Consider the following 17,447-nt stretch of genomic DNA (forward strand, 5'->3'; position numbering starts at 1 on the left):
AATATTTTTTAAACAAAACATAACGGAAAACGAAATATTTAATATTAAATAATACAAAACGAATTACTTAATCAAAATATTTTTTTTATTTATTTACCAATATAAAAATAAAATTTATATTTTCTATATAATTTGGTTTTGTGGACAATATTTATCCATGTTATCTATTTTTATCTTAAACAAGAATTGTTTCCGTATTCTGGTCATTACGTCATTATCAATTAGATATTATTGCTACATTTTTAATATTATCGGTAATGTTATTTACTTTAAATATAAATTTAACATCATATCCTGACCCTTGTGGTCCCACGTCATTCTATAATGCTTATATATAGTAGAGTTGAAAAAAACTGTATAGTTCTAAATAAAACATTAACTAAAAAATTGTAAAATGTTTTCATTCTAAATAACATAAACGAATTTTTTTTAATAAAAGCCTTGAGATTTGTTGGGTTGTATAAGTCTGGTTATATACTGCACGTAGTAAATTATTTGTTGAAGACCTATAAGTTTACTTTAATAACACAGTTTACAATCACAGAGTTCTGGAAATGTTCGTGAAGGATCAAGGTTATCGCTTTAACCTATGCACGTTTTAAATGCCAAAATATGACCATTACAATGGATAAAAAAACACTCTACGCTTTACGTCTAAACTTTCTATAGTGTCTACTGTAAAAGGTCAAATCGTTAATTTTTCAAACAGCGTTTGCATTGATTACTTTACAACCTATTGTCGGAGACTTTTCTATTAAACATGTTTCGTATTTTTACCGTGCTCGATATAATTGAATGTCATTCAGTGACATAATTAATTTCTTGTGTATACATATTATATAATACGTGCTAAACAAGTCTTCTAGAGCTTTATTTTATGTAGTTCTTGTATACGTGTAGGTTTATTATAAGGCACACATGAAAAAAAAAATTACAATAAAAAACTCAAATGATTCTTTTTTTATTATTTGTGCATTTGTGTATGATACTTGCCATAATATTATGACATGGCGTGTTATCGGTTTATACTCGTATTTGTTCCAGTGACGAACGAACAAACACAAAATATAATGTTATATGATACAGTGGTGAAAAATTATAGAGGGACACGTTATAGAAATATTTTTAACTATCTCATTAGTCATTATCCACTTTTTAATTTTTTTTTTTATTATTTAAAGACCGTTAAAATTGAACTATACTGTATATACACTGTACTGTAGATTATTTATAACGATACATGGTAATTTGGCAGTTTAAATTCCAATTGTACACAAACAGAAAATTTAGAACTCAAAAATAATTTTTAGATTTAAATTTAGGATAATACATACTTATGTTTATTATGTATAATGTGTACAGTATTCAGAAAATCAGATAATAATTAATGCTAAACTCATTTCATTAGCTTAAACATTAAAATAAGCAAAATTCATAATATAAATTCGTATATTGTGTAATATTATATAATAGCTTAATATTATATTAGTGTTATAATAATTACATTACATTAAGTTATCAAAACAATAAAAATGTCATTTAGTGAAGTTTTAAAACTAAAATACAAAAGCCTTTCAGAAATAATAATAAAAAGTGATATAATGTATAAAGTCTAAATTAAAGTTGTCAAATAGGTTTAATGTAAGTTCAAAAATACTTTTTAACAGGTTCAAAGATAAATTATTTAAATAGGAGTTACCTATTTATTATTTAATTAGTGTTCCATGGTGTTAAAAAAGCAGTTTATTATAGTTACATTTTATTTTAATTAATACGATTTAATGACCTACTTTATATAATATATAAGCAATATAATAAATAGTATTACAACTTAATTATACTTTAATAAATTACTTTAAATAAATGGAAATAAAAATAAAATATATTAACGGTAACAAATTTATTATAATGCGTATAAAATATTTACAAAGTAAAACGAAAATTAATTTTCATTTTTATCTTAACATTTTTAAATATTTTAATAATAAATAAATTCAAATATATTTTACTCGTTTATAATAAAGATGTATTGGTACTTATAACAGTGAAACATCCATACAACAAATTCGAATAAGCAAGAAAAAAAAATCGTAACATGGAGGAATTTGTTAAAAAGAATTAAATTTTATTTAAAAATGAAGGTTATAGTTCTTATAAATATTTCGTTAAACAGAAAATTTCGTAAAATGGTAGTTCGTTAAATGGAATTTTCACTTTATATAATAATGTAAATTTATTATAATATTTTACACGATACTTTCATCTAAAATATTTAAGTAGATAAAAGTATCAGTAAATAATTGTCTTAAAGACAAACTATCTGAAGCAAAATCATATTAACACGAATCAATTTTGTATACTAAGGAGATCATTACACAAGTCTACACTTGATTCATTTAAGTATTGTCTTGTGTCTTTTCTTCGAACTGAAAGGTTTAAGGGTTTTTGTTTCAATGGAATCGCATCAAAATTGTACTAAGAAGATGACAGCATTTGATATTATAATTATTTTTCTTCGTAAGTCATCAAGAAGCTTTTTCATAACATATTAAGAGACTTTGTAAATGATCTGTAAGCATTTATATAGCAAAAGTTTGAATTATTTGTACGTTTGACAGTTTAACGAAACCACATTAAATAATATATCTATGTAAGTCAAAAATGTACTTAAGTTTGTGCAAAACTTGGTCTCTAGCAGAAGATAATATAGTAAGCTGTCCTTTTTTCATAACTTTTTTCTTAAATAATTATTATACTGAGCAGTGGAATAAACAGATGTTGAATAAAAATTACTTTAAGTGTAGCCAATACTAAAACGTATAAAAAAAAACTATAAAATATAATCAATTCTCATAATGATCATCAGAAATTTGTTTGATTCAGATCCATTATATATTTTTATTGGAATGTAAGCAGTACATTCGAAATATAAACTCCGTGCTAAAATGTTTTCAATCTGAACAGAAATTATTATAATTAGTAACCGGATTTAAATTAAATTAAAACTAAACGAATATGCACTAATAAAATAAGATATAGCCATAAATGCCCTTAAAAATGTATTTTACCACTAAAATAACCATATAAATGACATACATTTCTTTTTATACGATTTGGCATTTTAATTCGAAATTTAAAAATAAGGTATAATTATTATTTATTATTTTATTAAAAAAAAAAACTGAAAATTGAAAAAATTTACTTTGCTGTTATGATTTTGATACGCAAAAGTTTTAGGACAATATTATTCATTTTAAACATACTAAAATATACATTAAGACTTATGTAAAATTAAATTATAAGTAAACCATTTTACTTACTAAATTTTGAGCATTGCATATTGTGTGATCATATGTAATGAACTTAAAGTATTTTCCATCGTTCTGTATTAAATAATCCATTGGATCACGGTTATTGTATCATAAGAATCGATCGTATGTTTTTAATAATATTAATAGTAACTATTAGTATAACTGTTATATTACGTTGTTCTCGATGTGATATACGAATTTAAAATTCATTCTCGTTTACATAATGTGCGTTTATGAATTATTCCGCCAGTAAGTTTTCATTGTTTTCTGGACATATTTTTACGCTAGTTGCCGAAACTTTGGAGTCTTTTTAGTATACCACAATTGATTCGTACATATTAATTAACTGTAGGGATCATTTTCTAAGAACCACTCATATTTTTTTACAATGGCTGATGTTGAGAGTGAACGACACAGCTAGAGCTGTGTGCAAGTTAAGTGGGTGCCTAAGAGTTCGACAGCCTTAGTGGCGATGTCATCGCGTACAATATACGCAAATACTTCAACGCTTTGACATTTTAACACTTGGCCGTTGATACTTAAAGCAGTTTTGGTAGTATTTTATTGTTGATGTGACATATATTTATCACTTCCTCTCCATCCCATACACACACGTGCGCAAACACAATCATGACACGCACATAGCAATTTATTTATATCGCTTTGTCAGTGGATTAAATCAACTAAATATACATTTAATAAGAAATTTGAATGTACTTTCTGAATTATACAATTAATTGTATTATAATTATTCATTGGATGTTCAAATAGCAACTTCGAACTTCGTTTACTGGATGATGGATTCATTGTTAAAAAAAAAAAAAAAAAAAAAAAAAAACTATGATGTTACTCAAACTATAATCATTTTTCATAGTTAAAATCCGTTTGCTATCAAACAGTAAACGTGAATGTCCTTAAAGTAATAAAATATTTTCATGATAAATGCATTAATATCAAAAATCACTTAAGATACTTTTCTACGCGATGCCTAGCCATCAAAGTACTTAAATTGCCTATTCAACGCGCCGGTTTAAATATATTTAAACAATAATCCTAATAAAATATATATGACAAAATGTGTGTATTGAAATATTTATTATATAATTTACTTCATTAATATATTACTACACAACTTTTTGAAATTTCAAAATTTTCTGTGTAAATATAATATGAATATCATATTATCATGTAATTTAAGTTTCTTTCTGTAATTTATTTTTTATTCAGTATTAGATAATTTAAATATTATTTCTCTTATATTATAATTATAAATCATTCGTGTCATATTTTTATGAATCTTATCACAAGATTCTTGTGTATATATTTTTTTTACTTTCTTTTTCAATTTTTACACAGTATATTATTTCAATTATTAAATGTTATTTTAATGATTATTTATAAACTTTTATCTGATAGCGGGAGTGAACGATTATTAATAAATATAATATTTTTATAATAATATTAAAAAATATAAAAATAATCAAAAAAAAAAAAAAATGTTAACTGTTGTGGGTTGTTTTTAAAATTGGAATATTTAAAAGTGTTTTAACGGAATTAGTTTACAATTTTTTTGTTTGATTTTCAAATACTGTTTTCGCAAAAGAATCAAATTTCTTATCAGATTGATTTTTTTAACATTCATTATATTTACGGCAAATGTATGTACCTATAGTCTTATGCCCTATGTATTTCGATTATTGAACAAATAGTTTATTGTTTGAAATAATTTATTGTTTTGATACCCGAAGGGATGGATCTTGACATTTCTTATGAGGTGTTCCACACACCGCCATATATCTACTATCATACAAATTTCAAATATTTCTCAATAAAATAATATTAATTCAATATATTCAACATGTTTAATACATAAAAAAACATTTTTTCAAATGTGTTCATTCTGTCACATATTAAGAAATAAATAAAATTGTATAAAATATAGAGATATCGTTTAAATGATAAAAAAATATTTCAAATACCGTAATAGTAAAATTTGGTAATAAAGTATTTTTATTTGAAAAAGAAGAATTTATTATTTAATAAATTATATATAAAATTAAACTGTATCTCTGTAGGTACCTACATGAGTGAATATTGGGGGACTAGGGGCCTTATGTCTTCCAGGATGTTTTCAACCTTAAAATATTATGTCCGTTACAACACTTATCATATAATTAAATGAATTATAATGAAAGAAACTTATTATAAATTATTATTTATTAATATATTTTACAATTTATAGTTGAACGTTTTAAGCAGTAAATATAATCATGCTTAATTTTGATAATTGTTAAAAAAATAAATTCCCAAACCCCGCATACACTCGACATATTTAACTATTTAACTAAATATTTGTCAATGTAGTGTAATTTTTCTTTCGCAGTCGTAGAAAAATTAACTGTTACATTCAATGAAAGTAAAACGTTAAAAAAAAATCAAATTCTATGTAAACAGGTATACACACGGCACAAAAGTTTTTTTTCTTTTCCTTTTAGCAGCACAATCTTATTTTACCAGAAAGCAAGCTCAAAATGCCATTATTGTAATAAGACTTAACACTCTCTTTATCTTATTTATTTTTTTATTCTCTTTTATGCCCGATAACTACTTTATGTTACTTTCAATTTTATTACTTTTTTTTTTTGAACCTATTCAAATTTATTTGACTAGAGGCTTTTATCTATTATTAAAATGTATTTATCACCAAATATCTAATAAAATTAGAAAAGTATATACATTAAATTAAAAATCTAAAAAGAATATGTTAGTCTTTTATAAATTATTAATTTGTTTAGTGATAACTACTAGTATTGATAAAATGAAACATTTTTTTTATTGTAAATAGATTTTATTTTGTTTTATCAATTATTATGTGTATATTATAATTATTATTACTATATATTATATAAATTAAAAATCTTTAATAGTGGCAAATAGCATAAAATAGCAAAAATAGATTTATAGTATCTACAAATAGAAATCTTAAAATAAATTAAAAATTTCATTATAGTATATAGGTAGTACAATTTCTAATTACATAAATTATGTTAACTTTATAAAGAATAGTTGTCCTAATGTATTTTTTAGATTCTATGATTTCAGTATGAACTACTTATGAAGACTTTTGTACTGAATTTCCAAATTTTAGACATAAAAAGATAATTTTTTTGCAAAATTTTAACTTTATTGCATACAAAAAAAAAATTAAATCTACATAATATTATTAATATTTATATACAGATATAAGAAAAACTTTTTTGGGATGTTATGTTTAATTTTGAAAATTTTGACCCAAATAGTAATTTAATTTTCAACAGCTGTAGAATAAAGGCAATAATTTTGTCTTGCATATAATTAATTCAAAAAGAGTTAATCTAATCTATTTTTAAAATTATATCATCTAATAAAACTTTCAAACAATTATTGTATTTATTTTTTTGAAATACAATAAAATGAGAAATATCAATAATGGTTTGAGTAGAAGTTATAATTATTATGCAAGTGAATATTCAATGTTTTAAAAATGTGAACATTAAATCGTTCAACTGCTTATAAAAAATAATGTGACTTTCCGATATTTTTTTTCCAATTAATGTCGAAGAACTTAAAAATTAACTTTGTTACATTTTGGTACTGGAAATCACTACCATTTTTGAAAATCGAATTTATACTTCCCCAAATGTTTAAAACGGACAAAAAAAAACGCACCATTATAAAATCAATACATTCATCATTTCGCTTAAAATCTAAAAAAACTGTTTAGTGCACCATTCTATAAACTAGAAATTGTACTACATAATAAGATTATTAAATATTATTATAAATTATGTGTCTACATGGGTTTTTTTCAATATAATACTGTATGTTGTTATGCAACTAAATAAATGTTTAGGAAGTTCATCAATTATTTACACGTTAATAATATTATATATATATATATATATATATATGTGTGTATATGCATATATAAACTTACTATAAACTTGTATACTTATTTAATAGAAAATTGAGATTAAATAGATGTATAAACTAAATAACTCAGGTATTTTAATTATAATAATTCGTATTTTATGTTCATTTCCCGTTTTTTTTTTAGTTATATACTTTTTGGATATTAATAATATTTAAAACGTATACTTCCGTCTATAGAAAAAAAAACCTAACTCTAGCCATATTATCTACTTCAGATGAGCACTAGATGTTTTTGTTTTTTAATGAAAATATATTAGTCCTTATAAATTATAAACATAATCACAATTTTAAGTATTTATAAACCCTAAGATCAATAAATTCAAAAATTCAATGACACTTCAAAATCCTACCAATATAATTTTAACATATAGACTTTATACATTACAGTTTACAGCAGACTTTTAATACAACACTAGTTAAAAACTTTAATGTTTTTATTAATTTTCTATAGTTAATAATAAAAATTGAATAGTTCAGATAAAACTATTCAACAACTTAAGAAAGCAGATGTTCAGAAAATTGTAAACTCGCAACTTTGGGTGTCTTTCTTTATTTTCCGGTTTTAAGTTGCTGCTATGACAAAAATTGCCCTATGTATAACTTTGCAACAAAAGATACAATTTTGTTGTTTGAAAATATTTTATTTCTTGATAAAAAAAAAAGCACACCAGCCTAATAGTAGAAGTAATTCTAAAAATGGTTTGAGCCATTTTTTTTTTTATATATATAGCGTGTTCTGATATTGTGATGTTAAATACCGCTGAATTTGAAAAATATAAGAGAATCGTCTTTTTATGGCATAATATACTGTGAAATTATTCATAATTTTATAATTAGGATTATAATTTAAAATATTCATGATGATTTCATTATTTTGTTATTTATAGATAAGGTAACGGCAGAAGCTTCATTTACTGGAGGAGAATTTTTGAAATACGCATTCGATGGCAACACTGAAGGAGATTCATTCGTATTACACTTCAAAACTAAAAAACCAGCTGGACTACTTTACCACATGGGTAAGAATACATTTGCAGTAATAACAAATATATTTTAAAATATACCCTTTTTCATTAAAATTAATATAATGCAAGTGATATTATTATACCATTAAATTTATAAATAGTTTTTATGTAAGAATTTGAGACTTAAGAAAATTTTAGTTATAATTTACTAGTTTATTAAAACGAAAAAAGTTTTCATTTGAAAATATTTCAACTACTTCATATTTTATAATTCAATTATAAATTAGACTATGGAAAATGTTGTCAACGTGATATAAAAATTATATTAAACATGTCAGGACATTTTAACCAATTATAACTAAATATAATGAAAAAAATACTACTATAAATATTATTCGTGTAATTAAATTATAAAGATTATATTATATATATTTGGTAGGTTTAACCAGTTCTCCTTTATTTCATTGCATTTTCCTATCGAATGAAGTTTATTTATTTGTAAATCGTGAATAATTTTAATAAGTTACAAATTCTAAAATTCTTTGGAACATAATAACGAGTAGAATATTATTTTTTTGTTTTAAATATATCTTTTAACGACATAAATACAAATTATCGAAGAAAAGATGCAAATAATAACACATTATAAATAATAATAGGTAAAGTCTGTCGAATGTTATAGGTATCTTTTATCTACTTTTTATGAATAGACATTGGACATACTTACTTTGATATGACCATGACGGGACTGAGTTAACGTACCCTTTTTGAAACATTTTATTTAGTGATGTTATTTTAACGTATAATATAGTTAAAAAAAATACACAATAATATACTTTTATTTAGATATAACGTATGATTCAATTTTGTTTTTGTCAATATTAATTCTTGTAATATATATTGTATAACTACAGAGTTTTTCATGTACCACGTTTTAAAGTTTTTACGATTTTTATTTTATGAAGTTTTTGCATAATAGGGAAGGGCCCATAAGTATCTCAGCATTACCTTTTCTTACAATTTTGGTCTGGAGTGGCAAAGAGCGGGCAAACATCGTTTTTCAGCGTACTAGTTTTTTGGCGAGGCATTGAATAATTTCACAACTTTTTTCAAGGCGTCAGATGAAATCATGCATGTGACATAATTTGTGACTGTTTAAAAATTAAGTTCAAACTTAAATTATATTTACATTTCTAATGTTCTCATTATATAAGAAAATCTATAAACTTTTACCATATTAAAACAGTAAGAAATAAGCAAGTAAGCAAAACGTTGTGTGGAATCATTTTCAAATTACTGAGCATAAAATTCTACCGATTAAATCTTTATTATTGCTAGTGCCACTTTACATCTAAAAATAAATATCTTCTTTTACTGATTTGAATTTTTATTCTATTAAATTATTTCAATTTTATTGATGAACTAAATCATAACATTACAGGTATTAATAATTAAAATAATGAAAATATTTAATTTAATATCAACTAATTTATGTGTACAATTAAATTTTAAAAGGCAAACCAGGTTTACTTTATTTTTTTAGTATCAAGTATGTATTAAAAACGAGTTTTAGGTACTAGAACGTATAAACATTTTTCCTAATAGTAATCGAAGCTCATATTTTAATATCTTATGTCAATTATTGGCTATTAATTACTGAATCACGGGTAAATGCGATATTATTATTATAATTTTTTTTTAATTAAACTAAATAATAAATATTAAAAATACGGTTGTGAGTGATCCGGTTAATAAAAGCCGTAGTTGGTTTTTTCGTTAAATTTTAAGTGCTTATAACTTTTAAGCAAGTAAAAATTATGTATAAAAAGATATATATATATATATATTATGTAGGTATTCACATTATCATAAAAATATAATTTAACAAAATTTTTAATATTTAATAGAACCATAATGTACCAAAAAATGTATACTAAACTTAATCAGTACTGAATTATACTACAGTAGTCATTATTTTTACATCTCGCTTTAAAATTCATCGTTTACGTCTCCATAATCACGATTGTTTAAACGATATTAAAAGTGATTAAATAACTGTATATTTCTATGTTTCAGGAGATGGCTCAAGTAACTACTTAAACGTAGGTATCGTCACTGGTGGTATTACAGTGACCATGAGAGTAGGCACAGGCTCACTGGATATGTTTATCAAGCCAAACAGAATACGGTTCGATGATAATCAATGGCATAAGATATCAGTGACACGCAAAGTACAAGGGGTAAACAATTTTATTTCTTAAAAATGATCTTTATAAATTAAGTACTATGAATGTCAGACACATGGCAGTTTGTTCATCCGTCAAAACTATACTTTCTAATTTTGAAAGTAGTTGTCAGCAAACGATAAGAGGCAGCGTTCAATGGATTAATACATGATTCTCATAAAATATTAAAGAGCGTCCTTTTTCTTCTAAGAAATAATTTTTGTATTGGACAAAGAAAAATTTAAGCTGAAAGTTAAAAGTTTTATTAACGAATACAATAATGAATAAAACAATTAAATAAAAAAAAAAATGTACATTCTTATATATTACTTATATATCTTAATGGCTTTATTTTAAATTAAACATGAACTTGAAAAAATGAAAAGCATATATAGCGTATATTTTTCAAATATTAAATAATAATTGATTATTATAATCTATAAGATAATGACTTCGGAAATATACTTTACATACAATGTTCATTTAATATGATGTTTTGTAAATGATTCTATCAACATTTTATATTTTAAAGAACATAGCATGATGTGTTATGTGTATAAATTATGTAAATAAATTATAGTCTATTCCAAATAAGAGCAGACTTCGGCGGCGACCAGTTTACGTCGGGCGGCGGTCAGACACCAGCCCATCCTACCTATATGCCTGCTTTGTTGTAAAAGCCACGCGCAGAAGTTGGCCACCGAAGCCTGTTCTTATTTGGAATAGACTATAAATATAGTAATAGTACTAGTATTATGATAATGTGTCTATATAACTCTGTAATCATTGCTTTTAACTAATATTGACTTTTTATTTTGTTTTTAGATATCTGCAGTTACCAGTTTTTGCAAGGTTTGTATTTTTTGAATAGGAATAAAAATAGTATTGCTATATTTGTAAAATATCAAAAAGAGGAACCTTATAACTAAAATTTCAAACATTTTATCAAAATAAAAAAAAGAAAAAACCAAGCAATTTATTTAAATCATTGTAAACATAGTTTTTATATTTGTAATTCATTATTTATCAATTTTCATTCACTAATATAATATGAAGGGACATTTTTAATACAATAAGAAAACAAAGTCACATTCCAGGTATAAAAATTTACTGATGTATATTCTGCTATGGTCATGCTTATGAGATACATACACGCGAAGTCATAACTCATTAACGTATACATTATATTGACATCATTGTTATAGATTATTGATCAATAGAAATATATCAATTAACAATTTGTAAAATATTAATAATGGATAAAAATTAGTTCATTTAGTACATCAATTTTCAATGTCTTCCGTCATCGACAAAATATTTAAGTAGGTACCTACCGTAAAGGATGTACTACAAAAATATGTAGCAGTGAAATTCCTAGTTCCCACTACTTTATTCTACATATTTTTACAATTTATGGTTACTTTAATCGTTCAATATATTATATTCGGTATCAGTAATAATGATTAATCACGATATAAACAGAACTATAGCTTTAGAAAAATCCTGTTTTATATTTACACGAATAATTTAATTTTAAATAGAAATATCAAGAAAATAAGTTCTTGCATTTAAGTTACTGTTCATTCAAAAATAATTAAAAAATATTAAATTTAGTCTGTTGGAATCTCAATAAGGTTATTATGAATTCAAAATCATCTATAAAGATCTCGGTTGAAAAAAAATTGAAATTAAATATTTCATAATATTTATTGGTATCATAGAAAACTTACTTTACCAACGATATGAATAAACCTGCTAATTTTTTTATGTTTACAATTTCTTCAGTTAGAAAGTTAGACAAAGAATAGTGTACATACATTTTATTTTTTCATTATTATTTTTTTTATTTGACTATAGATATCAAACTAAATAAAACTATTAACAAAAATATATATATATATATATATAAAAAAAAATCAAAAATAATAAATATTTTAATAAACAAAATGTAAAATTAAGTTTATATAACACGATAAATAATATGATTTATAATAAACGTCAAAACAAAAATATTTATAATAATTATAGCTATATTATGCTTGGTATTTTCACTTGGAAACACCTCAACTTTGAATACAGTTTACACTATGAGTTGTAGTTACCGGTTGTCACATAAAAATGTAAATAGATTAAATAAAGTATAACGTGAACTAACGTTTATTTTTACAATTTACGAATAAAATGAAATAAACCCCAATTCGAAAACTAATGGAACTAAAAATCGAACAAATTATTAATTTCGAAGAATAAGCTTTAGGCAAATAAAATATTACTGTGTCAAAGTCTACACAACGTCAACAAAACAAATACGTTAAAAAAAAACTATAGTCTCGAGAATACGGACAAATGTTCACGATGTGTGTGGAATGTATGCTATTGTTTATTGTCGCAAAAATTCACAATAAATTAGAAGATATATGTACAAAATAAAGTTATAACAAAACATAACTATATGTTTACAAGTCAACTTTCAAAGTTATTCTACTTTATCTAAAAGAGAAATCCGATCGTAATACAAAGACAATAAAAAAAAAAGATATTTCAATTGTTAATTATTATATATATCTACATAATTATTATAATAATAACTTTTCGATGTTTACGTCTCTACGCATTATTTTTACTTTTACTGTATTCTTGTGCGCATAAGTCTTATCTCCATGGCGATATTAGTGAATCTATTGTTAACAACTCTCATTTTTTCCATATCAGCCGTTATATCGAAACGACCTTTTCTACATGTCAAAAAATATGTCTTATTTGTCTTATAATTTATTATATCTTTGATGTTTTATTTTTTTAATATTTATCATTCATATTTTGAGTATTTGAGAAACTATTGAAAATACCAGTATGCTAAAATTAGAACCTTTTGATGTATTGGGACCAAAATCTGACCAAAACCCCTGAATAATTTACTCAGAGTTCTGAAATCAAAACTGATACCAATATATGATCTCAATAAAATTAGAATATACCAATTTGTAAGAACCTCATATTTTTAAATTGAATCTAATTTAATTATTATCAAAATAAATTAGTCGTTTGAAAAAATATCTGATGTAAAACTAATAAATATCTATTATAAAATGATCGTAGAAATCTTTTTTCGGATATAAATCTAATATAAGTATTTTGATTTGTCAATTTTTTTTTTTTTATGAATCTTGTTAAATAATATCGCAGTAATAACTTTCATAAATACTTTTATGGTTACATAATTTAATTTGTCGCTTATTTGCTTTTTATTTTTTACATTTTTAAATCAACTATGTACCTTTAAATACCAGTTGCACTCGTAACGATCCGCAATCAGTATAATGGTAAAGATTTAAGTTATTTCAAACAAATAGTTAAATATTGACATTTATTGACAGCAATATTCTAAATGCTTAAGTAAATCAAAATTATGCTAAGTCTGAGTAGCGACGAGTAAGGTGCACATCCCATACTATTTTTTACATTATATAAAAATATGACGGCACTTGTCTTCACGAGCCGGATGTCCATAACATGCCTACAATTGACGTCATGCTATTGCGCTTCATAAACAGCTCAAATTCTAGCTGGATATTATTTTATACATACGTTATAATAATATTATTATTATTACGTAATATTATGCTTGTATTTATTATTTTTTATTTTCTGTATACATTTATAATATACATACTTTGCGTATTATCATACCGCCGTTTGCTTTGTATTAGGTATTTATTAAATAATTAAATATACATATATATATATTGACAATAATATAATATATTATTATTATATATTATTTAATTATATTATAATGGCATATTTAACATAGAAAACCATAGCTCCACATTTTTTACTATAATTTCAAGAATTAAAACTTAAGCTCCAAATTTTGCATTTTAGATATCCAACCAGATTTGTACAATCTAAAAATTATTTACGTCATTAATTATTATGTACATATTATACTTAGTATATATTATTTTACTACAGTTACTGCCTACAGGTACCATTCAGGTACATAAGTGTTAACTAAATAAAAATATCGATTATTAAAAATATATCGTTGGCCAACACTAGTGTTTAGTGTTTACATTTTTTTTAATAATTGGATATTAAACATATGTGAGATTCGAGGCTATCTTTGTTATTGATTAAAATCATCCAGTCTAGTTTCCTATCGAAGAATGGCATGAGGTTGTTTTATATATTTAGTTAAGGCATACAATTAAAATTATTAGTTTACTAAAAAATATGGGAATATTGTTATACATTTATGTACATAAATTAAGAAATATGGTGTATTTTATAGTAACAGAATATTATATACTACTTCCTTGTTTTGTTTTTACCAGTCATATAAATTTATTTCTACCTTCAATATCTAATTGAATCATAATTTGAAATAAACTATTGATCATTAAAACGTTTTGTTGACGCATCGAAATTTAATTACAATAGAATAATTATTATACCTCTATACTGTTTATTTGAGTGTATAACTTGTATTTTGATGATGTGATTTGTTAAAATAATTGATTATGTCCCAATTAATATTATACAAACATTTTGTAAACTTCGTATGTATTCTCGAAAATGTATTCGTACAGCATTATTGTTGTAAATTATTATTAGCAAAATGTAAATTTCTAATTAAATAATATTTATTGAAGACAAAATAAACGCTTTAGTTTGGCAAGGTACTCAGAATCCATCACTATTGACGCGATGTATTATTCTTTTTTTTTTTTACAAAAAAGTTTATACCACCAATGAACTATCTTTTCAATATTTCTTAAGACTAATATTTTTATTATTAATATAACACTCCAATAAAAAAAAAAAAATATTGGTAACATGGGGTCATACATGAATTAATAGTAGAATACTATTTTTGATTATTTCCGTTATCTTAAACCATATGTCATCTACAATGTCGATCATTAACTGTTATCCTATATAACATATATAATAAAAATATATAAATTAACAGTAAACAATATGTTAATAGCCATAAATTAAAATTGAAATTCATTACCATATTATATGTTTGTATACTATTCGTAGAGCACGAGGTTTTTATATAATACAATTTATGAATCCAATTTAATAAATAAAGGCTTAAGAACTTGGCACGCGTATTAAAACACAAATATATATATATATATATATATATATTAACTGCATTTTATATTCCAATTTGAATAGAATTAAATGGAATTAGATTTATGCGAATTCCATTCCATTTGTCACTGAATATAATTTACCAAACAAAACTAACGTCTCTGAATTGTATGAGTTCCATTTGTATTACATTTAAATTATAATATGATATTATTATTTGGGGGGGGGGATTTACCACGTAGTTTTAGCAAAAAAAAATTGTAATAGATGTCACAGTTAAACCCGTCAGAGTTGTGTTGCAAAAAAAAAAAAAGGCTCAGAAATATTTTATAATCGTAGATGGCATTTAATTATGTACCAAAGTTCTAAAATAATAATGATTCTAAAAATGTACTTACTATGCAAATAAGAATTATTTTAAGAATACATAATTTGGTGTAAGAAAAAAAAAAGCAAAAATACAGTGCATTTATTTATGTTTATCCTTGCTTCTCTCACATTACACTCCTTCTATCTCTGAACAGCTATTATAATATTATGCATTTGTTTTGCTTATTACAGCTGGCCGTGACAGTAGACGAAGTTTACGGCGAACAAGGGAGTTCTGCCGGTGCGTTTACGTCCTTGACCCTAGGATACTTATACCTGGGTGGCAGTGAGAACACCGTTGCGTTGCCGGGCACAAAAGCGAGCACAAACTTTGTGGGATGCATTCGAAAAGTAAAATATATAAATATAATAACTTTACTTAATAATTATTGTTGTAAGTGTATAGTCTGATTATAAGTTATGATTTATAATATTCGTTCCAAACTATTGTTTGTCCTTCAATTATACCTATATTATACTGAAATTATTCTTAGTAAAACGTTTTTTTTATAATAATTTAACACAAAACACTAAAATACTTTGACTAAGGTAAACATTTTCGTAAATAACCGAAAAAAATAACCTTTATTTTAAGATGGAAAACGTGTTAAACATCTTTATAAAAATTTGAATTTCCGCAACATTTCATAAAAACTATTAATTGAAGTTGTTTTTATGTAATTAATCACGATAAAAAGATATTTAAATGATGAATCGAATTATAAGTTGATTGTATTATCAAAAATAAGATTTGTACTTGCTTAAGTATAATGTACATTAGGATCTTTACTCTTATTTTTTTTTCTAATCGCTTGATCTTTAAGAAATAATTAATACTATTTAAAGGTCTCTAGATAGATACTGTTTATTAGAATAGACTATTCTATAGTCAATGCAAGTATCATCCGAAATTGACTGATTTAGTACGTTTTTAATATATATATATATATATATTTATCATTATGATTAATGAACAAAAAAATATTGTAACTTTTACACATTCACTGATGTTGATAAATTACAGTTTATTAAACAAAATAAATCATAATTGTCATATGTTACTATAACATTTATTAAACAAATATTATTACAATATCATAAGTTATTATGTAAAGTATCAAAATTTATTCAATCATATTTATGTAAAATATATTTAAGCCAACTTAAATTAATTTTTATGCATTGATTTTAAACTGCCTAGTAACTAGGCCCTAGTTCATTATAATTGCTTTCTTTGTGAAAACTGATATTGTATGCTTATTATCACAAATCAAAAATCTTTCATAATTATAAACTAACTATCAGTATTTACTAATCATCGATTGTTTGTTTTTTAATAGTTCGGTCTTTACCGAATCTATATTTATATTATTATTTTACAAATTGTATTGATTAATATTATTCGTATTTAAGCAATGACGTTTTAAATAGGTAATATGTATGCGTTCATATAAAAAGTCATATACTGTGATCAATAATTTACTGTTGGCGGTAGTTCT

The 17,447-nt window shown here is 23.7% G+C and overlaps 1 protein-coding gene across 1 annotated transcript in view; it reads left to right on the plus strand.

The window, feature by feature from the left end:
- The window catches only part of LOC113557150 (neurexin-1), a 232,115-nt gene that overhangs the window by 188,186 nt on the left and 26,482 nt on the right, over nt 1-17,447 (plus strand). Inside the window, exons 5-8 of the mRNA XM_026962482.1 lie at nt 8,171-8,302; nt 10,325-10,488; nt 11,299-11,325; nt 16,141-16,299. Coding sequence (XP_026818283.1) covers nt 8,171-8,302; nt 10,325-10,488; nt 11,299-11,325; nt 16,141-16,299 — 482 coding nt within the window. The remainder of the gene's footprint in view (nt 1-8,170; nt 8,303-10,324; nt 10,489-11,298; nt 11,326-16,140; nt 16,300-17,447) is intronic.

The sequence above is a fragment of the Rhopalosiphum maidis genome, chromosome 3 (genome assembly GCF_003676215.2).
Source record: "Rhopalosiphum maidis isolate BTI-1 chromosome 3, ASM367621v3, whole genome shotgun sequence".
NCBI lineage: Eukaryota > Metazoa > Arthropoda > Insecta > Hemiptera > Aphididae > Rhopalosiphum > Rhopalosiphum maidis.